The sequence below is a fragment of the Staurois parvus genome, unplaced genomic scaffold (genome assembly GCF_062004578.1).
Source record: "Staurois parvus isolate SC_StPar_1 unplaced genomic scaffold, SC_StPar_1.0 ptg000287l, whole genome shotgun sequence".
Lineage (NCBI taxonomy): Eukaryota > Metazoa > Chordata > Amphibia > Anura > Ranidae > Staurois > Staurois parvus.
This window is the reverse complement of record NW_028318083.1, coordinates 15,920,001-15,945,211: the sequence shown is the minus strand read 5'-3', so window position 1 is coordinate 15,945,211 and position 25,211 is coordinate 15,920,001. Positions and strand designations below refer to the sequence as shown.

Genomic DNA, 25,211 nt, shown 5'->3' with positions numbered 1-25,211 from the left:
ACTGATCATTTCTTTGTGAGTGGGCAAACATTCAAAATTAACAGGGGATCAAATACTTATTTCCTTCACTGTAAGTAGGTGTGTGCAGTTCTGCTGGATGAGATTTTTCATCCGCAGTTAAAAATAAGAGCATATATGCCGAAGCATGGGGGCCTGGGGTGGCCAATGGGCATATGGCCCCTATGCTTCGGCATATATTATTTTAGAATATTGTTTGGCACATTTCATGTGTGCCCACCATTAGAAGTGCGTGGATGAAGTGGATATACTAATGGTGGACATACCACACACTTTTTTTTTTCTGGCGGAGATTTCTTCTCTTTTGTTCCATTCAGCGCATGTTGCATAAAAAAAATAGAACGTAGCATATACACCCAACAAGGACCAATGACGTATTGGTACATCACTGGACTTTGAGTGGTTATACCAGGATGATGCCTGCAGCTTCAGGTATCATCCTAGTATCGTTTTTTTTTTTTAGCTGGCGATCGGCTTTTATGTAAAAGCAATCATAGTGGTTAATTAGCTGCAGGATTGCTTTTACAAGCAGCGGGAGAAGATTAACCCCCCCCCCCACTGCCTTCCACGGCCTTCTCGGGCAGTCCTGTGCCATCAGTGGAACCTGAGAATGCAGCCAGTATTTCTGCCAGCTGACCATAGAGCTGATTGGAGACCGGAATGGTGCCAATCATCTCTATAGTCTATACAGAAATCGGAAGCTACGAGCATTTCATCACTTCAATTGCGCAGGATTTAAACAACACTATTTGTAAATTGGGAAAGCATCTGATCACACCAATCTTGGTGAGATTAGATAATGTAAGGGTATAGGAGATATCTAAAGTCTGTTAGACCCTAGATTTCTCAAAAAAGAATGACAATGCCAATTGAAGTTATAGGGGATATTTGCATTCCCTGTGACAACATTAAAAGTGATAAAAAAAATTAAAGGGACAGTGTAAAAATGATGATAATAAAAAAAAAAAGCACCCTACTTTGTGACATAAAAAATTGCAGCACCACCGTTTTATTCACTAACGTGTCTGCTTTAAAAATATATATAATGTTTGTGGGTTCAAAGTAATTTCCTAGCAAAAAATACTGGTTGTTTGTTTTTTTTTTTTTTTGTTTTTTTTCCATGTGAACAAAGTGTCAGAAAAGGCTTGGTCTTCAGGTGGTTAGAAGAGAGGCATGTTGAGTCAATAGAAGAATTTTATTTTTTACCAGAAGTTTTTGGAAAATGCCAAAAAAAATTTTTATACACAAAATTCACTTAAATGATTTATTGTTCACACATGCCATGGGTATGTGTGAAATTACTCCCCAAAATACATTCTGCTACTTCTTTTGAGTATGGGGATACCACATGTGAGATATTTTTTGGCAGTCTAGCCAAGTACAGGACCCCAAAATCCAATAAGCACCTTCAGGCTTTTAAAGGGCTTTATTTCCTCATTACACTTCCTGACTACCTGTCAGTTTCGCAGGCCCTGAAATGCCAGGATAGCACCAAACCCCCTCAAATGACCCCTTTTTGGAAAGTAGACACCCCAAAGAATTTGATAAGAAGCATGGCGAGTATTTTGTGGATCTTGTTTGTTGCCACAAGTTTTTGGAAAATGAAGAAAAAAAAACCAATTTTTTTTTTTTCTTATATTTCAAAACCTTATGAGAAAAAATGAGATCTGCAAAATACTCACTATTCCTCTTTTTAAATTCCATGAGGTGGTGCTATCCTGGCATTTCTGGGCTTCTGAAACTGTAATAGGCACCTTCAGGCTTTCAAAGTGGTCATTGGATTTCAGGCTCCTGTATGTGGCTAGGCTCCCAAAAAGTCTCACATGTGGTATCCCCATACACGGTAGAAGTAGCAGAATGTATTTTGGGGTGCAATTCCACATATACCTATGGCTTGTGTGAGCAATATATCATTTAAGTGCCAACTTTGTGTGTGTAAAAGAAAAAAAAAAAAATCCAAAAACTCGTGGGAAAAAAATAAATCTTTCATGGACTCAATATGCCTCTCAGCAAATAGCTTAAAATGTCTACTTTCCGAAAAGGGGTCATTTGGGGGTGTTTGTACTATCCTGGTATTTTAGCACCTAAAGAAATGTTATAGGCAGTCAGTAAAAGTAGTATAAATTCCATTATCTATATCCTAGTTTGTAGATGCTGTATCTTTCACAAAAGCAATCAATATACACTTATTGGGATTTTGTTTTTTTTTTTTACCAAAGACGTAGCAGAATAAATTTGACTGAGTTTACTGTATATTTTTTATAGCCGAAAGTAAAAAAATATCTCCCTCCCCCTTCACAGCCCAGCGCTCCAGTGAGAGAGCTAAGCAGACAGCGGTGATTGACGGTTCCACTCTCTGCTCTGAGCGGCTGTGAGAACTCCCCGATCTTGTGATCGGTGAGTTCTCACCCATAGAGCTGGCGTGGAACAGATGCAGCATTGGACCGATGCTGCATCCACCTAGGTAAGTATAAATAGGGGAAAAAAAAGCCCTACTTCTTTTAAGTGGTTATACCTGAGCACAATTAAATCAATCATTAGGAAATGTGAGGAGTATGCCATGGTTAAAAATGTGTGAAAAATAGGTGAAAAAGTGAAGGCTACTGGTGAGGGAGACCACCAAGACAGGAGAGGCTTTTACATACAACTGTTTTGGTGCCTCATCAGTCAGTTTTGAGAACATGGCAAATGACTGTTAGCTAAAACTTGCGACAGTTTTGTTACAGCTTGCCAGAAGACACATAGGAGACTGATGTCACTTGGAAAAAAGGTTCTATGGTCTGATAAGACCACAATTTTAACTTTTTTGTCCTTCAGACCAAATGTATTTTTGGTATAAGTGTAGCACCGCTCCTCATCTTCAGCACTCCGAAAATGAATCCTGTTGGTGGCAGCGTCATGCTGTGTAACAATTGGTTACTTTTTTAAATTTAATTATTGAAGAGAGACTCCATAGTGTTTTAAAACTGTAACGTGTTTTTTTTACTTAAAACAGAACTTCACTCTAAATTAAGTCCTGCTGGTTCACGCAATACCCCCGCCTGTAAGCGAGGGTTAAGGATGTCCAGTGCCAAGCCTCCTGTGACATGTCCCAGGAGACTGCAGGATTATTCACAGAGCTCTACGCAAGCTCGTGTGTGTTTGTGCACAGTGCACGTCCACGTTTTGTGCTTAGTCCACGTCTGGCTCTCTTGTCCAAGTTGGTGGTTCAAAATAGTCAATCTGAGGTTCCTCTTTAAAATCCAGGATAGATAGATATATATGTATGTGTATGTATATAATATATAAATATATATGTGTGTGTGTGTATATGTGTGTGTGTGTATATATATATATATATATATGTATATGTCTTAATTGCTTTAAGTTCCCCAGCTATGTAAATTTACCCTCTCTATTTGTCAAGAGGTCCAGGGATACCTGTTCTGGTAACCACTAAGAACGCAATTTCCCTCACTTTGTAGTGATTAGCTTTCAGTTTCTCTTGTGCTTGAGACAGGAAGTAAAGGTTAAAGTGGTTCTAAAGCTAAAAATGTTTTATTTTGTTCTTTTCAATTTTTGTATTTTTAATGCATTCGCTGCATTTCTTTACAACATGCTGTGCTCCCCCACCTCCCTAAATATTTACCTCAATCAATCCTGAGCTGTGCACGGCTGCTTCTCTTCTCTCTCCTCTTTCATTTTACTCAAAGGGACTGACTGAGGCTGGAACCATTGGCTCTTGCTGCTGGGAAGCAAATACTATGAGGAGGGAGTGTGAGAAGCAGCCCGGGTTGTGATTAAGCCGGCATGCCTGCCCTCATAGCAAGCAGTTAGCTTTGGGGCCAGGCGGAGAAGAGGATAAGCAGACAGCGTCAGCAGGTGACCTCAGAAGGACAAGTTCGGACCTGCTCTCTGCAATACCATGTTATATTTTTTATTTTAAAATCTTCAATCTGCCCAACAGAACACAGAGGTAAAATTCTCGATTTTCTGAAATTTTTAGCCCTGGCATCATTCTCATGGTGGAATGTTGCACATGCTTCATGTTGTTTCCTGCCATTCAGCTTTAAGGAAACTCCTTCCCACTGGTACTATTGATCACAAGAGACATCTAATGGTCCTTGGTTCATCCTTGCTGCCCGATTACAGTAGTCTTCTTTAGCTGCTGTCCCTACCCCTACTACTCAGAACCTGGGTTCATGAGTATCTGAGGCCTTGCCTCTCATCTTCAGCTACTTTGCATTCCCTTTTTCTTTGCAACAAACCTAGTTCTAGACACATGATGAACAGTCACATCACCAGTTGGCTCTACCTCACACTGCCTGCAGGATCTTCCCTGAGGTGACGGACATTGATTGCCTGGAATTTTGCCCTCTGTCATTGGAAGGGATCTCATCACTAGGACGGTTGATCCCTTGATCATAATGTGTCTGGAGCTAATGCCTGCAGCCTTGTACTACATATGGGAGGACTCTAGCTGAAGTGTTGGACAATGGAACCCACATTTGCTTTGCAATCCCTTCAATGGGCATGGTCTCTTTGGAGCTACCCTGGATACCTTCATTAAAGATGTCACTGAGGGGAAGAGTCCAGTCGTTCCCAGCAGAAATAGTGTGTGCTCAGTCTGTGAAGCGTCATTCTTCGTCGGATGTCAAGAAAAGTTCTTTGCTGCTTCCAGGACTCAATATCAAGGATGCCTGTTTGTCCCTATTTTTTCCAACACATCAGTAATTGCTTCGTTTTGCTGTGGTCCCCTTGCACTTTCAGTTTGTGCCTGTCATTTGGGCTATATTTTTGCACCTTTAGTAATCAAGGTGTTGTGTTGTGCTGTGCTAGCTTTGAAGTGCCCAGCCCACTGTGGGATGCCTAGATGACCACCTGCTGAAGTACAGTCTGCACAGCTTCTAGTGGACAATGTAGCCTTGATTTGCAGAGGTTCCTTTTGGGTCCTGAGCTTTCAAAAATCAGGGTTGCAATCGACTGGTTGCATGGAATATCTAGGTCTAATCCTGGATACAGCTAAACTCAGTTTTTTTTTGTTTTTTTTTCTGGGAGAAACTTCAAACTCTCCTCTCTCGAATTCAGACTCTTCAGTTCTGGAATTGCCCAACTCTTCACTGTTGTATGAGATTTCTGGGATCGATGATAGCCTTCGAGTCCATGCCATTTACCCAGTTTCACTCCAGGCCCTCCCAGCACAGCATCCTGTTTTCATGGGACAAGTCGGTCCAGACCTTGGACAGACAAATTAGCTTGGCACGAAAGGCCAGGTTGTCCCCAGCATGGTGGCTCAAGAATCCTGCTTTGGAGTCAGGGAAGTCCTTTCTTCTTTGTTCGAGGGAATCTCATCTTCCAACCAAAAAGTTTGGGGGATTTGATTGTCCAAGCAATGCTGGTCATCCCAACTGGAGGGTCGTCCGATCCAGATTGTCGTACAACACTACAGCTGTGGCTTGTATCGGCCATCAAGGAGGAACCAGAAATTTTACCTTGACGAGAGGTAGAAAGGATCCTGTCATGGTCAGAAAGTCATGTTTCCATTTACACCCTGGGTGTGGAAAATTGACAGGCAGACTTCTACAGCCAGCAGTGCCTGGATCCTGGGGAATAATCTCAACACTTGGAGATGCTTCAGAAACTGTGTCCTGGAGGGGGGAGGTGGGGGAGGGGAGAGTGTAGGTGAGGGGACAGGAGATGTGAGGGGCAAGGGAGGAGGAGGGAGGATTGGGAGGGGTTTGGGAGGAGAAGAGCTGGAGGAGGAGAGGTGGAGGGGGGGGAGAGGTGAGCGGGATATGTGTGTGTGTGGGGGGGGGGGGGGGGAAGAGGTGAGGGGGATAGTGGGAGAGGGGTGGAGAGGTGAGGTGAAGGAAGGCAGAAAGAAGGGGACGGGGGTGAGGGGAGAGGAGAGAGGGGGAGAGGTGAAGGGTCTGCCTATTCTATGATTTGAATACTAAGTGTCCATAAATCCCAATGGTGTGACCAGAAGTGCCTGACTATGGTGATGTCTTTGACATTTTTTACATAGGTTACGTGACCATGTTCCCAATCGCAAAGGCGCCTGGTAATCTTACCCACATACTAAATTAGACACTAGGTGTCGGTTACAACATAGACTACATATTTTATCTGACAGTTCACTAGCTGTCTTATCTCTAAGGAGCTGCCATTAGGGCATTACTTGACTATGTGAGAATCTCCAATGAATCGACAACTTGAGCACCGAGAGGTATTGCACCTAAAGAAGCTAGTTGTATGTCACCAAGTGTGACTTTGCTTCCTTTGAGGTAAATAGACTGGGAGAAATGATATTGCTTATAGAACGTGCCTTCCTGGCTACAAATTTCACCCCATGTGTCAATGCTGTTTTGTAGTCGTGGTCACTGTATAAAATAGGTATCTAGAAACAATAGGTTTAATATTGTGGAATTTCACCCCCTTTTAGTTCTTGGTATTTCACCATCTACAGTAAGAATAGGTGAATTATAGGGGCTAACACAATGGTGCAGTGTCCTCCTTCAGCAAGACTCGTGGAGAGCAGAGATAGAAAGTACTACAAAAAGTGGGAGAGGTGTTTTTTTTTTTTTTTTTTTAACAGAATAAGTAGATGATAAAGAAGTCTATGTAAACTTTTTTTTTTTTTTTGCCGAGGCTACAGAGATTTATGTCTACGGAAACCTGATTGTCGTGGGATGTAGCATTTGTCGAGGAATATTTTCAAGTAAAAAGAATTCCCAGGGGTTTGAGAATTTAAATTCCCCTCATTAGGAGTTGAAGGTGAAGACTTTAAAATGCAGTGGCCAATATATTGGACGAAGCCTCAAACAAGCTAATAAAACTTATCAGTCACAAAAGAACACTCCTTGAAGCACTAAATGGTAACATCTATCAGGTCCAACAAGATCTTACTAAATTTCACATCTGGCTGACTTTCATTTGAAATTCTAAGATTCAAATTTCTAAAGAGATAAATCTGACTACAAAGAGGGCAAAATATAGAAGTGGAGAAGCCCCTACGCATGAAAGGGGGCTGGTGGATATAAGCTAAAAACTTCATACTCAAAACTTTATCTTCACTGTTGGGTACTTCCAAGAGTGTTCGCTTCTCCAATATGGAAGGAGAGGTCTCCTCACTCACACTTTCCTCATCTGCATCCAGGAATATGGACAGAAAATGAAAAGTACAAGACCGCTTCTCAGATGAGTGACTCATTATTCAAGGGTCCGAACTCCCAAAGGCAAAGGGGAATACAGACATCAAGAAAAAAGAGATTAAGAAGAGGAAAGGAATCATAAGGGTCAAGGAAGACACACTCAATATCCCTCACTAATGTCTTAAATCTTTCTGTTCACACTTTATCATCAGAGGCTATGACGACGCACTCTAAGGGTTTGAACTTTACATCTACACAAACTTTTCATCCCTTTTCTAACATATTTGATAAGAATTATTTTGCATGTTGTTTAACCTTGAAGAAACACTAGTTCTGATTCGTTTTCACACAATTTTGATCTTGAGTCTTTCTTCCACTTCAGATTTTGATTTCCAGGATTTCTGCTTGATGCATGACATCAGTTCTATGTATTCCCATGGTTACTCTGGCATTCTAGTGACAGACAAGGCCAGTAACCATCTAAATATTTCTTCTGAACAAAAATCTGATTTTTATCCCATCCATCCTAGAGAAGAAAAGTTGGATTTGTCCTAAAGATTAGTTGAACAGGATTTCATTACCCAGCAACAGAAGTGAATACTCTGTCTAGATGTCTGCATTCCATCTTAAATGAGAGGGAAATTCTCAAGTCCTTAAAAGAAAATCTAATATTAGCATCAGATAAAGGAGGAGCTGTTGTAATTCGTAATACTCATGTTGAAATTTTTGGAAAAACTACTTGTCCATGGAGTAAATCAGGGTCCCAATCTACTTGTCCCTCATAACAATCTTCTTGTTCTGATAAAAAATAAACAGATTTTAATCAAAACTGTATTTAAATGTGAGGTGCTTTTAGGAATGTCTGGGGTTTTACAGCGACTTAAACGTTTAATATTTTTAACATTGCACTGTTTATTCCCTCCTACCCTCCCTGCCCATCTCCAGCACCACACCTGGGGACTAGCAAGGAGGAGAGAGACCTTGCTGTGTAATGCGCACCGATTGGGTCCTTGTCAGGAAAGTGGAGTGTCAAGCCTATCCTTTATTCCTTTCGCTGCAAGGGCCTTTTTTACACATGTTTTGCACATTTTAGGCCTGACGATTAGGTGAACCCTGCTGCTTGCCTGCAGCAGGGCTAAAGGTTTGAAAAAAAAAAAAAACTACCTGCCCGGCACCAGGAACTACATGTCCTGGGCGACGGGCAATACGAATTGAACATCCCTGCCATAAGAAGCGCTTCTTCAAATATCAGACCCTGACAATCGAATCCAACAATAGAATAGAAATTAGGCCTAGAGTAATTTTACTCTTGGATTGTAAGCTCCAAGGAGCAGGGCCCTCCTAACCCTCTTGCATTGTTGCTGTATTGTCTCCCGTTATATTGTAAAGCGCTGAGCAAACTGTTGGCGCTATATAAATCCTGTATAATATCATGAGAGAGGCTGTTTCTTTGGGTGTCTTAGATGATAATTAAGACGGAAAGCTAGTTCCTTCTCGTCCGGTCACTCCTGTTTTTCATCACCTCGTCAAAGTACTCAAGTCCAACATTCCCTTTCGAGGTAGTCCCATAATGGCCAGTATTGCCTCCCTTGGTGAGCCATTGGGAAACCTCAGATGTCCTATTACAACCTTTTGGTAGCTAGGTTACCATCATATCTACAGGACCCAAAATGCATCGTACAAAAATTAGAGGGTTTCCCTTGTAATGATGAATAAACAAGTAGCTTATATGTGATGTGCAGACTTTGTACTCGTGTATACTTCACACCTGCAAGTCCAGAAATATATGGATTTATATTCCAAATTTACAGGTTACCTCAAGTGGTTCATCTTAGAAGGTGTCTCCTTCCCATTAATTTTTTTTTTTTTTTTTTGACAAGCAATGGTTTGTGCAAAAATAGGGAGCCTCGATGGGGGCTAGATTTACTCCATGTTAGTGAATTTGTACATGGGGTGATGAAAGGAGCAATTTATCTACAACTGTCCTAACCATAGACTTCAGATTTGGGCGTTTTTTGGCTATATTGATGTTATCTTCATAGCACAGTGTGACCTACCATTAGCTGATTCTTGACATATCTTAATCACAATTTGATAAATCTTGGGTTTGCAGGAGAACAGTTCACAGAATTTCATTAGACCTGACTATAAGGTCCACTCAGGACCATACTGTAATGATGTGGTCATATAGACAACCTATTTCAAAAAATGATTTATTGCATGCCTCTGGTGGCCAGCCTCCCCATGTTATTAGAGCCACCTCAAGGGGTCAGCTTATTAGAATTAAACATAATTGTTCTACCCTCACAGACTTTGCCATAGTAGCCAAACGTGGGTTCCATGGACGCTGCTACAACACACAAGATGAAGCAAGCACACTTATTGGCTAGGGAGAGACTGCACAAAATTTTTTTTTTTTTTTTTTTTAATGATCGAGGGCTGGTTGAATGTACACATAAAGCCAACCCCATAACTGTGTTTTTTTTCACATGATATAGTCAACAATTCTACAATATTACATGTATTGTTTCTAGATACTTACCTATTTTATATGGTGACCCCCACACTACAAAACAGTATTGACACATGGGGTGAAATTTGTAGTCAAAAAGGCACACCCTATCCGCAGTCATTTCTCGCAGCCTAATTACCTCAGAGAGGCAAAGTCACACTTGGTTGCATACAACCAGCCACTTTAAGTGCAATGCCCCTCGGTCAATTCATATGAGAGTCTCACATCATCAAGTCATGCTCCAATGGCAGCTCCTATGACCTAAGACATCTAGGGGACTGTCATAAAATACAGTATGTAATCTGTTATAACCTGTGTCCAGTGTCAAATTCAATACAGGGGCAGGACTATCAGGTGCCTTTGTGATAGGTTACGCAAGTTCCACAGTCTAATGTAATTCTTAGGTCTGAAAAATTTGGGACTGTCAAATTTTGCATTATTCTGTTGCATCCAGAAATATCAAATCCTTCCGAATAGTTTTTATAAATGAATAGTGCATGCACCCAAAAAACAAATATATAGCAATCTTCTGAAAAAACTGCAACATTTTTCGAATCCATCTGGACCAACAAATATACGAAGCAAATTCTGAAAACGAACTGGTTCAACAAATAATATAAAACAAAATTCTTAAGTGAACACATCCGAAAATAAAACAAAAATTTTCGGCATTAACTTTTCTAATGGTTTCATTCTTTTTATTGTGATAATAAAATTTAGCATTCTTTTTTAGCGAATACATTTGTTTGAATTATTTAAAGTCTGGTCCTTATTTCCTGATGGCCATTAAAGTATATAACCCATATGTGTTAATGGTACATTGCAACTGTGATCTACTTTTCTCATGTATAACCTTAAACCTAGCTCACACAGTACCATCGGAATCTAGCTGTCACTTTTTCATATTGTGTTCCTCACACCTTGTAGTTTTGTTTTTCATGTTATATACTTTGTTTAAACAAGCGCTGATAATGTATAAATAGCCGAGTCTTGCGCCACTGTTCCTCCTCTACGACTAAGCGCTATGAGAGGGGTGAATTGTCAGTGGGCGTGGCCTAGGAGGAGCAGAGTCCATTTTCACACAGTACCGCATGCTGATCTGGAAGTGTGTAGTCTCCATACACTATATGGTTATCGCCAAAAGAAAGCTAAACATTTTATCTGGGTACAGTGTTGCATGCCTGAGTAATTGTCATTCAAGGTGTGCAAGTGCTGAAAAATGGACTGGGCAGGAAGGGGATGAAACCGTTCGGTCTTGAGGTGGTTATCAAGTGTTGCTAAAGGCAAAACTTGGCCTATGCAGCAAGGAGCACATGGAAGGGCGACGCATGTCAAAAAAACAACAAATTCCTAGCTCACAGCAAACCAAATTACCCTAACACTTCACATTAAAACTAGAGATTAGTTTGCACACATTTTCAAATATGTGGAAGCTGCAAAGGCCACTTCATGGTACCCAACTATATCTGCAGTCTGGAGGCTCTCAAAATTTATAGAGTTAAAAGTATTACTAGCAGTGAATGATGGTGAGGCTTTCCACCTGTTAATTAAGTGTCTCATCACACAACGGAAGTAGAAGAATGTTACATCACTTCCGCTTTCAACACGAAACATGTCATAACTTTTACGCCTGCAAATCATGTAGTGTATCCATTTTTGTCTAACCCCCTGTATATAATAATGGACAGATTGAGGACATCTATGCCTTGAGAGAGCCTACCCCTCAAAGGTAGGAAAATCCCAGAAGTTGGGTTGATACCAGAACAGTAATGCTCCATGCAAACTGGTTTAAATGCTGCTTTTACAGAAGTTTTGTGTATTGGCTGTAGAATCAGCTCAATGTTTTTCTATGTGTCCATGCACATTAGGATGTTTAGAGGTATATTTTAAGCGTTTAGAGGCAGAAAAAAAAACCCTTCTAGTTTGTGTTTTTGATTGGGGTTTTCTGGCAGAAAAAATGCCAAACACTCCTAAACTTGCTCAAACATGTATACAAAAACACTCTATAGGAGTGTTTTTTTTTTTTTTTTTTTTTTTTTTTTCTGCCAAGGGAACTGGTGGTTTTTTTTTTTTTTTTAAGCCCAGTGTGCATAGAGCTTAATAGAGGAGAAATCTTTCAATGGGAAACCCAGTTCTAGTGACCCTGGTGACACTGGGATTCCACAACTTTGGAAGGATTTTCGCAATTTTTCCTGTTTTTGCTTATGGAACGGGAAGTAAAGGGAAATCTTGCAGATGGCAACAGAAAATTGATGGGTTATAACCCTCCCTTACTCTATCCAAAATGGAAAATAAAAGTTTTGCCTTTAGTTATAATTTAAACCCCACAACAAAATGTATTCTATTACAGATTTTCCAATTCCTAGTTATGGCTGCATTAGTTTCATTTAGACCCTTTTCTTTTATTTTTACCTGGTGGTCCATTCAGTAAGTCTGTTAATAATTAACAACTAAGCTATGCAGCAAAAGTAGCAGTTAGAGGGTTGAGATGAACCAATTGAAACAAAACAAATTATATTTCAGTTTTTTATTTTCGCCAAAAGGCATGCTCTTTATTGCAACAGAGACGTGAAGTGTCTCTTTTGCAATAAAATAAACTTACCTGTCAGCAGTCCTCTGCATAATCTACACAGAGTTGTGAATGTACGAGAGTGATGCCATCCTGCATTAGCCAATCAAGATGGCTGATAACCTCTATCCAGATGAAGTTCTGTAGAAGTCAACAGATTCACTCATTCACATAAGTGTAGTGGACGTAGGAATCCTCTGTGCTGCACTACTTTATTCTGACCGCAGGGACTCCTCTGTCAGAATACACTGACTAGTGCGGCAGCTGACTGAAAATTTACCAACAGTCTGGTTTGAGAGGAGTCGATCATTAGATTTTCTCTTCCAGAACAGAAATGACCATAGATGAATCGAAATTCAGCCACTCCCTGCTGAACCCACCAAATTTTTATACATCTAACTTTACTGGCTGGATCACTGGTTGAAAATATGGGTGAGAAAAAGACCTAAACAGAAAGTTAACACAGCCATAACCCCCCCACAAAAAAAAACAAAAAAAAAAAAAAAGGCATTTTTTTTGCATTTTGATGGCACCCTCATTGTTGTACAGGCAGATTCTTACGCATCAAGCAACAGCATCAGGGTTTCATCAATTTCATCTTCATTCTGCATTATGACATGGATCCCAAACAGAATCAAAATCATGGAAAGCTATCTACAGCAAAAGTATCAATAAATCATGCAGCCAATGGTATGGGCCCACACAATGCTGTTCTTAACATACTGAAACCTATCTGCAGCTGCAGGCATCATTCAGGTACAGGTTTTTTAGAACCAGTGGTCGGCTTTCTTGTAATCGCAATTGGAGAGGCTAACTAGCCACCCGATTGCTATTACAAACAGGAGGAGACTCCCCTGCCACCCCACAAACACCCCCCCCCCCCCACCACCTTCTGCAGCTTTACTGGCTGATACAGAGCCAAACAAAGACTCTGTTTGGCTCAGTGATATAGTAACCTGGCAGCAATGACCTTACATCACTTCCAATATAAACGGTGCCATTTTTAAAGAAAAGATTTTGATGTGATTTGAATGCTTTTAAGAGCAGAGGAGGGATTGGGGGTCTTATTGACCCCAAATCTCTCCATAAAGAGTACCTGTCACTAGTGGTGTTTTTTGTTGACTAAAATATTTTCGTCAAATAACACTATTTTAGTTGACTAATATACGACTAAAATAATTCAGATGACTAAAATACAACTAAAACTAAAATGCTATTTTAATTAAAAGACTGTGACTAATATTAAACTGATATTTGACATCAAAATTAATACTGGTTATATATCACAACGGCAAAATCTGTGTCTGTAGTGCATTTTCAAACCTTATTACCATAAATAATAACATGCCATTTTATTTATTTATTTTTTTTTTTCTTCAGGAGTATATATTGAGTCTGTAAATTTGCAGGGAAATGCTTAAATAATGCTTTACAATTTAACGAAATGCATTAGATTATAGTCGACAAAAATGTAGTGGAGATTTTAGTCGAACATATAACTAAAACAATTCAAATGACTAAACTATAACTAAAACTAAATCAAAATTTGATGTAAAAGTTAACACTGCTTGTCACATGCCTATTGCTGTCCCAAGGGAGGTTTACATTCCTTGTGACAGGAATAAAAGTGATCAAAAAAACATTTTTTTTTCTAAAGCAACAGTGTAAAAAAAAAAATTATTAAAGTGCTCCCGCGCTTGTGTGCAAAGGTTGTTGCACACAAACGGCGATTGTCCCATACATGTGAAGGATCACTGTGAACACCAGGCAATAATTCTAACACAAGATCGCCTCCTGTAAATCTAAAGTGGTAACCTGTAAAGGCTTTTAAAGTATCGCCTATGGATAGTAAAATTTAATTTGTTGCTGTTGCACGGGCTTGCACAGTTTTAAAGTGTGACATGTTTGGTATCTATTTACTCGGTGTAACATCATCCTTTTATATTTTACCAAAAAATTGGGTTATGTTTTGTATTTTGCATTAAAGGATAGGTTCACCTTTTGACCAAAAAAAATGCACATTTTTTTTTTTTTTTTTTGCAGATAAAAAAATGGGCATTTATTATTTTTGATTGCAGGAGCCTGTAAAGCATTGCACTAGCAATCAGCACATCACTTGTGCTGTGCAGGTCCTGCAGACCTGTCAGTATATCTGCTTGCACCGTGGCAGTTCATTGAGAATTACAGGCCGACATCCGCTAAAGCTTTCAGGACTTTTACTTCATTCACTTACAGAACACTGTGAATAAATAACTTGGCCGTGTGGTTGTGCTGTTTTAAAAAGTGACTGTACTGGGAGCTTTTCCCCGTATTTCTGTCACAGGGAGGCAGCGGCTTCAGCATTGGGAACATGTTACATGTTCCACCCCAAAAGTGGGTGGAACATGTATAGGATAAGTTCACCTTTTAAGAACATATTACAATTCAAAAAAACATATTTTTTCCCAAAAAAATTGCATTTGAAAAACCGCTGTGCAAATCTCGTGAGACACAAAAGATTGCAAAACCCATCAATTTATTCTCTAGGGCCTGTTTAAAAAAAAAAAAAGTGTATAATGTTTAGGAGTTCTAAACATTTTTGATTTGAAAAATACTGATTTGTCACATGTAAATCAGTGTCAGAAAAGGCTTGATCTTCAAGTGGTTAAGAAGATAAAAAAAGGGGTATCACATGTTTTGGCTAGACTTTTCCATTAAGGGCAAAATTTTATGGCAAAAATGGAATTACATGGCACTTCATCCGGTGGGATAGGAAAATCTTTTTATATATTTAAACATCCATGTTAAGCATCTGTGAATTAATAGAGAATTTACTGTTGTACAATGAATTCTAGACAGCTTTAAATATTTTGTCTATGTATTTAGGACTATTCAGTGGCTAGGTTTTTGGTAACAGAGACAAGGTAGAGTGAACCATAGAGGTATAGATATCCTGAGATCTCTCAGTATCCTGAGATGGAGTTTTGTAAACTTCACCAATGAAGAATCCATCCCAAATTCTATAGTTATGTTAGTCTTCTCTTAAAAATCTGACTTTCTTCCTAAAGCCCTTCTAAGCATCTCAAGAGAAAACGGTCTTCCCAAAAACAACCGTGACCTTTACAGGTAGCACTTGGTATACATTTAGCTAAATATATGCTGTTATGTACATTATGTAGTATTCTGGAATGTTTTGTAGGGGAGCATGGGGGCCACTTAGTAATTTATACCTTACTCCACCAGAGCTACACAGGTAAAGCACGTTTCTGTAGTGTCATAAAGCGAACAACATGCAAAAGTGTTTTAACCTGGTATAAACAACGTGACTGTAATATCATCATCAGTCATTTTAATGAGCAATAAATTAAAAGGCTCTGCAAACTCACACCGTTGAATATACAAAATGTGGTCTTAAAGACTAAATGATAGCCAGGAACTGCTGGTTGACAAGGTGAAAGGATAGAGTTATGTCTGCTCTTAAAGAATTATTATTATACAGGATTTATATAGCGCCAATAGTTTGCTCAGCGCTTTACAATATAAAGGGAGAAAATACAGCAACGATACAGTTCAAGAGGGATAGGAGGGCCCTGCTCCTTGGAGCTTACAATCTAGGAATGAAGTCACACTTTAAAGAGAAGTATGTTATTTTTATTTTTTTTTTTCTTTGTCGTACTGTGATGTGATGCTGCATCTGTCCCCCGCCAACGCTAAGGGTGGGAACTGAGCAATCGGACACCTCTGATCACTCGGTTCTCCTCGCTACTCTGAGCAGAGAGTGGTTTTCTGCTCTGCCCTGGCTTGCTGAGAGGCTGAACCAGGTGGCAGTTCAGGCTTCTGGGTGAATCCCAACCACATGGTCGTGATCCTTCCCCAGCCTGGATGGCTCTGTGACATCAGCCGACAGAGGGCTTTAACTGGGTCACAGGAGTGCAGAATGAACTGAACTACAACCAAACAAGCTTTGGCCGTACTTCTCTTTTAAGCAATATCTGTCAGTGTCAGACAAGTTTTTCCACATGGAGGAGAATTGCCTGGAGAATGAAGGGATATTGTTTGTAAGGAATTAAAACTGTCTAGTGTTGAATGTTAGAACTGAGACCTCGAACGATGAAAGTGTAAGATACTGCATCACAAAGTCAGTACTAGGCTGAATTAAGCACGTGGCATAACTTTTTTATTAACTTAATAAACCGTAGCTAGGTCAAGTTATAAGGAAAAGATGAATAATGGGGTTAGTGGAAAAAAAAATCATCAAACCTTCATACTTACCTCTACTGCACCATCCATGTGACACTGCAGCTGGCTGATCTTGGCTCTAAGGGCCCATTCACATCTCTGCATTAAGGTAAAAAACCTTTTAATAGTCGCTCCCCTGCAGCTCCCTAAATATTTACTTGAGCCCGATCCTGATTCAGCGCTGTGCATGTTTGCTGTTGCTCTTCTCCCCTCTCTGCCAGGCTTGGCGGAGCCGTTAACTTCTGCTGCTCTCAGCCAAAACCTCTGAGCACTGTATGTCTGAATAGATGCATACAGCCTCGCTTGCCTTCCTGTGGAAGCACTCAGTAGGTGGAGGAGGCAGGAGCGACCCCAGAACAGGAGGTTCTAGGCTGCCTTGTACAAAACCATTGCACAGAGCAGGCAAGTATAACATGTTTATTAACCACTTGCCTACCAGGCACTTATACCCCCTTATTTACCAGGCCAATTTTCAGCTTTCAGCGCTGCCGCACTTTGATTGTCAATTGCGCGGTCATGCAACATTGTACCCATATGAAATTTTGATCATTTTTTTCTCACAAATAGAGCTTTCTTTTGGTGGTATTTAATCGCCACTGGGCGCTTTACTTTTTGCGTTATAAATAAAAAATTGCCAAAAATTGGAAAAAAAAAAAAAAAAGTTTCTTTGTTTCTATTATAAAATTTTTCAAACAGGTAATTTTTCTCCTTCACTGATGTGCGTTGATGAGGCAGCACTGATGGGCACTGATAGGCACTGATAGGCAGCACTAAAGGGCACTGATAGACAGCACTAATGAGGTGTCACGGATAGGCGGCACTAATATGCAGCACTGATAGGCGGCACTGATAGGTGACACTGATGATGGGTACTGATAGACTGCACTGACTGGCATCACTGCTGGGCACTGACTGGCGGCACTGACTGGCACAACTGCTGGGCACTGACTGGCAGCACTGCTGGGCTGCACTGGTGGGTGGGCACAGGTGGGTGGCACTGGTGGGCACAAGTGGGTGGACACAGGTGGGTGGCACTGCTGAGCACAGGTAGGTGGCACTTCTGGGCACAGGTGTGTGACATTGCAGAGTGGCACAGGTGGGTGATCTGCTGGGCACAGGTGGGCGGAGCTAGTGGGCGCACTGCTGGGCACAGGTGGATGGAACTTGCGGGTGGCACTGCTGGGCACCGATCATCAGGGCACTGATCATCAGTGCCCTGATGATCGGTGCCGATCCCCGCTCTGACAACTGCCGGTTCTCTGCAGTTCCTCACGATCTGACAGCGTGAGGAAAGTGCAGCCGAGAACCGGCACTTGCATTTCCCTCTGATCAGCGTGTCATTGGACACCGCTGATCAGGTGGTAAAAGGCCACTGTGATTGGCCTTTTACCACATCACGTGATCAGCTGTGTCCGTAGGACACAGCGATCACAGAGATCGCCGGGTGCGCGCCCCCTGGGGCGTGCAGGAGAGCGCGTTCTGGGGGGACGTCATATGACGTCCACTCAGAACTGGCCGGCCGCAGTGCAGCCGTCATTCGGCTATCCGCGGTCGGCAACAAGTTAAAATCAATTTTATAAAAAAGGCTTTACAGTCCCTTAAACCATAGATGGGTAAAATACAATCATACAGGGTGATAAAAATCCAAAAAGAGAAAAAAACAAAACAAAAAAAAGCAGCAGCTGCATCTAAATACCCTTAGATGGCCATAAATATAAGGCTAATCCTTACTGTATATGGTGCTAACCCACAATAAAACTGTATTCCTAAATAACTATAATTAAAAAAGTGTTCATAAATGTGAAATGTCTCTTTCCCGCTTATTTGAAAGCTACAAAGTAATATGTAACTGAAAAACAGTGACCATTTGATTGTGCACAGTCCACGTTTCTTAACTCCTTATGTGCAGACTTCAAACAAACTTATTCACTACTGGGAACAAAATCCAGTCTGATGCAGCCCACCACCTACTTATGGCCTCACACTCACCGGCTGCAAATGCCCAAGATGAAATCAATTGGGCTAAAACAGCACAGGAATGACCACAAAAATGGATGAATGGCTCTCAGCGTTTCCCCTTTCCTTCTTGATGTTTCCCAATGCTCAGAGATCAAGAAGTATGCACAGATGTTACCTAAAGATATTAAAAGTGATATTGTAAAAAATAATGGTTTTTGAAAAAGGTGCACTCACATGAGAATAAAAACAATACAGCCAGAAAACCATAAGCAGTGGTGCTGTTTTTTCTTTCCTCCCAGCAAGCAGTTAGCAATGTGGATGTGAGTTGCTGCTCTCTCACTCCCAACACCTGCCATACACACAGCTCAATACACACAGCTCAATCCATACTAGCCTGTCCATGCAGGGCAACCACTCCCCTGACGTTTCATCAATGTTTGACTTTTTCAAAGGGAATTTTATTCCCTTGGAATGAACTGCTTTTCTGAAGTAATTTGCTATATAATGTGATCTAATCCTCATCTAAGTCACAGTTGATAGACAAACACAATATGCTTATGATGATCACAAACCATTCAAATTTTGTCTTTATTGAACACACCTACTACTCATTTCCAGTGCTGGAGGAAAAAGTAAGTGAACTCATAGACTAATTACTTCAATGAAAGCCAATTGGAGTTTGCACACCTGGAGTCCAATTAATGAAATTATTTTGTAGGTATGGTTTAGAGCTACCTTGAGACATTCAAGCATTTTAAGATTGTTCATCAGAAACATCAGCTGATATGAATCATGCTTTCTAAAGGCATATGATTAGGAGTATCCATAAGGCTGGCAAAGGGATACAAGCAGTCTCAGTGTTTAGACATCCATCAGTTGGCAAATTGTCTATAAATAGAGACCGTTTTGTTGACTGTTAAAATAAGGCTCCATGTACACGAGCCTACCCTGACCGCTGGCCACGGGAAACCGCAGAAACCATGGTGTTGCTGCGGTTTTCTCATGGTGGGCGGTCAAAACGTTCCTATCCTGAATGTGATTCTTCCGCGTTCAGGAGAGGGAGGTTAAACCTCACCTAAACACGGCATCTCCTAAACTCTGCTAAAAGCCTATGTGTACATCGACACATAGGCTTTTATGGAGTTGCATTTAGGAGCTTTGGCAAAAAAATGCTTGTGTACATTAATCCTCAGGCTTTGACTGCCAAAAGCGAGAAAACGCAAAACCACGGCAAAAGCGATACCACGTTTTTGCAGCGGTTTTCCGCGGTTGGCGGTAGGGTAGGCTTGTGTACATGAAGCCTAAAAGTTGAATTGTTCCAGAAGAAAACTCAGCAGTATGTATGGCTCAAAAAGGGCACATCTTACCATAATCAAAACCTCATCCCAACAGTAAAGTATGGTGGTGAGAACCGCATGATTTGGGCATGCTTTACTGCCTCTGGGCCTGGACACCTTGCCATCAAGGGAAAAATTAATTCCTAACGTGTGTGACAATCGCTGAATGCGTGCTGGCCTGCGCATGCATTTACCTTTGAGCACAAGCACGAAGGGTAGGGGCAGTTTTTTAACATTTTTACTCTGTTGCTTTAACCACTTAAGGACTGCCCTATAGCAGATATACTGCTACAGGGTGGCACCTGTGCGCAGGATCACATCATTACGCATTTCTGTGTAGGGGGCGCACGTGAGCGAGCCCTACTGGCCCCGCTATTTGTTGCCGGGGATGTTGATCAATTTTTAGCTTATAAGGTTACTAGATTTTAGGATAGTTTAAAGGGGAACTTGAGTCCCCTGTGTAGTGCCTCAACCCACTGTCTCCATTACTGCCATTATGATGCATGTGCAGGTATTCTAAAGAGTTCTGGCACGGACCTTTAGCACATCTGTGCATGTATACGAAGACTGCAAGTGTTTAGAACTTCCATAACTTCTGTGCACAGATAGTTGGGAAAACCAGGGGATGCAAAGCCCTGCAGTACATCTGCATATAGGGGGGAGGGGGGGTTGGCCACATGAATGTCATTCCCACCTATGCAACAATAAATGTAACAAAAAAAGCACACTTTTTTTTTTATTTTACCAAATTGTGAGGAAGGGTGAAGGTTTGTTTTAACCACTTCCCGACCGCCCTATAGCAGATATACTGCTACAAGGCAGCACAGGTGCGCAAAATCGTGTGTGTGTGTATGTGTGTGTGTGTGTATATATATATATATATATATATATATACGTGATTTTGTATTTTCGGGTAGGGGGCACGCGCCCTACCCGCGCCATCATTCTTGGCTGTCATTCATTGGGTCCTGGACGGTGATTGCTCGCTGGCGCCTGGTGATTGCCGAGCATCTCCGACGAGGAGAACTGTAAACAAAACAGTTCTCCCTGTCAGCTCGTGCACAGTGTGCGCAGCATGGCCATGCAAAGCAGTGTACTTACAGTGAAGCACACAGACACAGCCCGATGTAAAACAGCACACAGTTAACCCTTTGATCGCTCCTCATGTTAACCCCTTTTTGCCCAGTGCCATTAGTACAGTGTCAGTGCTTCTTTTTTTTTTTTTTTTTTTTTTTTTTTTTTTTATAGCACTGATCACTGTGTTGGTGTCAGTGACACCAACTCAGTTCCCCGCCGCAGTCCTGTCATTACTAGTAAAAATCAAAAAATTCCGTTATCTATACCGCAGTTTGTAAACGCTATAACTTTCACGTAAACCAATTCATTTACATGTATTGTAGCAGAATACATTTTGTTCTAATTTTATGACGAAATTTGATTATTTTAAAACATTTTTACTGGGCAAAAAGTAACAAATATTTTTTTTCTCAAAATTGCCGGTCTTTTTTTTTTTTTTTTAAATCCTGCAAAAAAAAAAACCGCACAGGCGATCAAATACCACCAAAAGAAAGCTCAATTCGTAGGGAAAAAAAGGACATACATTTCATTTGGGTTCAACATTGCATGACCGTGCAATTGTCAGGTAAAGTAACGCAGCACCGTAACGCAAAAAATGGACTGGTTAGGAAGGGGGGGTAAATCCTCAGAAGGGCAAGTAGTTAAAGCACGCTATTCATAAATTGTGTTCCAATAAGGCAATATATAAGGCATGCATTTTACTCTGTCATGGGTATCTGATTATAAAATACAGTTTAATGGAATGGTACATAATTCACTTATTCTTTTCCTTTATATAGCACCATACCTGGCATTCAGAAGATCTGGATACGCACATGGGGCTGTTCACATAACAGCTCCGATGGAGAGTACATGGCGGGCCAGTTGGCCGCATATGGCTACAGCATAACAGGTAAGAAATGCAGATGAAGCACAAACTCTGGATAACTTGTTGACAAGTCTGCAGGTTTCCCCTCAGGTTCACTGTTAATCCAGTAATAGTGCTTTTTTTTTTTTTTTACATTTTAGTGCAAATGTATTCCCTGTAAGATAAAGATTGGGTAAAGGAAGAAATAAGTACAAATAAAGTAAAAAAAAAAAAATCCATCCTGATAGTTGCTGTGGCCAGCATACTCTGTAGGCAATGTTTTGGCCAAAAGAGACAGCCTACGTAAGTTAGCAAATTAACAGCAGCCAGTGGCATGCACAACCTAGTCTCTATACATAAAGGTTTATTAGCGGATCAGACAAGTCCTCTGATGCATTTGGTGTTAGCAATACAGCTAGTTTGGCGGATGCACAAAACCTTAGAATTTTTGGGTGAAAAAAAAGTTATTGCCATGTTCAGAAGATCACAATTGAATGATTGATCAGACCAAGCATGAAGCATGGTATTGTGGCCATGGTGACTTTAGATAAAAACTTTTCTTTCTCTGATGGTATCTTTCTTGCATATCTCAGTTTGGTGTCTCTGCTATGTACCAACATCCCATTTTATTTATATACACACACACACACACACACACACACACACACACACACACACACACACACACACACACACACACACACACACACACACACACACACACACACACACACACACACACACACACACACACACACACACACACACACACACACACACACACACACACACACACACACACACACACACACACACACACACCCTCCACATCCCATCCAAGCAAGGTAAGTATATTAGTGCTGTTTCCAACAACCTGTCATGCTCGGTGTTCCCATCCAAAGTGTGTCCACTACTCTTGAAAAACATCATGTCTAGGAGGAAGATTGTTTTGCATGTGTGAGTAATGGCCATGTATAGGTTTTAATGACTAGTGACAATTATGATATTTGTTTTTTCTTTTAAACCATTTTAATAAACATATTTTTAGAAAGATTGCTGTGTTCCCTAGTACCAGTAAAGACCATCATAGTTTATATTTTCTAATAGTTTTTATGTGCACTTAAAGCATTAATATGAACGTAGTCCTTTGGCCTGCCACAGTAAACTGTTGTGTGACTTTAGAAAACTAATACTTTTAGAAGTTGTTGCATACATTTTGGGTATCATGGCTGTTCATTGTTACTTGAAAATTCTATCTAGTCAGAGGAAAATGGTGTTCTGCCATCATGCATACATGGAAGATGGTGATCTATATTTCCAAACCTTGGTGCATTTTGCATTTCAATAGAGAGGTAAATTAGCAAAGTGCATAAATTAATTTTATGACCCAGATATTAGCAAGTAAATGTATTTAACTGTTATTTCCAAAGCCTTACAGCCCTGTACAATCTTGGGTATTGTAGGTAATATGGACAGAGAAAAGCTATGTTTGGGCCATGTATTACAGAGATGCTCTTAATACAAGTCACAAACTAGAACATAAACCCTCAAGAAACAGGATGGCTTCACCTCCGAGATTCTTCTTCCAAGCTATTCTAATGCTTGTGTTTTAACATTGTGTACATTTTAATGAAAATCATTTCTTTATTGAATGGAGAGATACCCATACCCTTTGACTTTTATTTACAACAAATATAAAAGGTAACGTGGTGTTAAACCCAAAAGCAAACCTTTATTATGTGATGGCTACATTAGTTTTCTTTTTTGAGACAAACCAATACTGGCATGGGTGCTTACTATGGCTGCAACTGATTATTTTTATAATCAATAATTTGGCAGAGAAGTAAAAAAAAATAGTTATTAGTAGTTGTTGTTAAACCTACAACAGTAGAATCAGTCTGTATATGTAGTAAAGCATTCTTGTTATACTCATTGTGGAACCTAAGGGGTTAATCCTCCACATTGTGTAAAAAAGGCTGTTTGATCCTGTCCTCTCTGATCCCCCCCCTTCTACTGTCCCCAATTTTTCTGCTAATAGTACAGAGCTCTAGGAGTCTCCCTGCTCAGTTTAGTGTGTTGCTAGAGAGTTTTTCTTTGGTAGGGTGCATGTGATCGTCACCGGGCCAATCCACACTGTCCAGACAGAGGTTCTGGGGATATGAAGCCTCATAGGACAGTTAAAGGAGAATGAAAACTCCTCCTACAAGCTTTAACCAGTGCTCAGTTGGACACTGATAGAAGTTACAAGACTGCTATATACTGCTGATAAGAAAAGGTATTTTGCAGTTTATATTTACTAAAGTAACCGCCTCCCACCCGCCAAATAAGGTAATGACAGGCGGGCGGTGGTTCATGTTTTGGGAGGACGTCATATGACATCCTCCCACTTTAGCTGCACATGCGTGCCCATCGGTGGTGCGCTGGTCGGCTCTGTCATGTGATCAACTGTATCCAGTCATAGCTGATCACATGTAAATAGGAAATGCCGGTTATCGGCAATCCTCTCCTCCCGCTGACAGCTCCAGAGGAGAGCCGGTAATCGGCATTCCTGAGGGGATATATACACTGATCATCAGGGCACTGTCAGTGCTCTTCAGTGCCACTTACCAGTGCCCATCAGTGCACGTCAATGCCACATATCAGAGCTGCCTTTCAGTGCCGCCTATCACTGCCATATGAGTGCTGCCTTTCAGTGCCTATCAGTGATGCCTGTCAATGCCCATCAGTGCTGCCTATTCAGTCTTTTTTAGTTTGTTTAGCAAAAACCCCAGTGATGATTAAATACCACCACAAAAGCTCTCTCTGTATAAGAAAAATTATTTTGTTTGGGTGCAGTGTTGCATAACTGCAATTGTCATTCAAAGTGCAACAGCGCTGAAAACTGAAAATTGGCCTGGGCAGGAAGGAAGTAAAAGTGCCCAGTAGGCAAGTGGTTAATTGCATTTCCATGTACTGTAGGAGACCAGATATAGTGAATGCAGGGTCCTGGGTTTAGTAATACCTTAATTCTGGTACATATGATTGGACTCCGGGATCAAAGTTTTTATTTAATGAAAAAAAAAATAAATCCTAAAACATTCTTTTGCAGGATTCCAGACAGGATTGTATTATCATAATATGTATGACAGAGTCCCTTGTCATAGCATGATACAGGTTACCTGTGCCTGCTGTCAATAAGACCTTTAGTAGCAGCACCAGCTTTTTGTATGACACCAATGATGAGACACAATTCCTCCCAGTGACACAATGATGAGGTCCAATGACATGAATGATGGGGCAGAAGTCCTCTCATTGACACCAAACAAAGGGGCATTATTTGTTTTCCCACTGACGTTGGGACCTTTTCTACTCCTGTGGCCGCAGTCCGGCCCTCATAAAGTCTGAAGGACAATAAACTGGCCCTTTGTTTAGAAAGTTTGGAGACCCCTGCTCTAGAGGTAGGATATACAGGGTATACAGTTCTGATTGGCCCTGTGCTGATCACATGCACTCCCAAGAAAAAAAAAAAACCTCTCTGCACATAATTAGTTTGGTGTGTATT

At 40.7% G+C, this 25,211-nt stretch overlaps 1 protein-coding gene across 3 annotated transcripts in view; it reads left to right on the top strand.

Annotated features, from left to right (window-relative positions):
• CDKAL1 (CDKAL1 threonylcarbamoyladenosine tRNA methylthiotransferase) overlaps positions 1 to 25,211 on the top strand; it is a 951,890-nt gene that overhangs the window by 8,923 nt on the left and 917,756 nt on the right. For all 3 annotated transcript variants that reach the window (XM_089682258.1, XM_089682259.1, XM_089682260.1), the window contains exon 4: positions 21,603 to 21,715. In XM_089682258.1, coding sequence (XP_089538384.1) covers positions 21,603 to 21,715 — 113 coding nt within the window. The remainder of the gene's footprint in view (positions 1 to 21,602; positions 21,716 to 25,211) is intronic.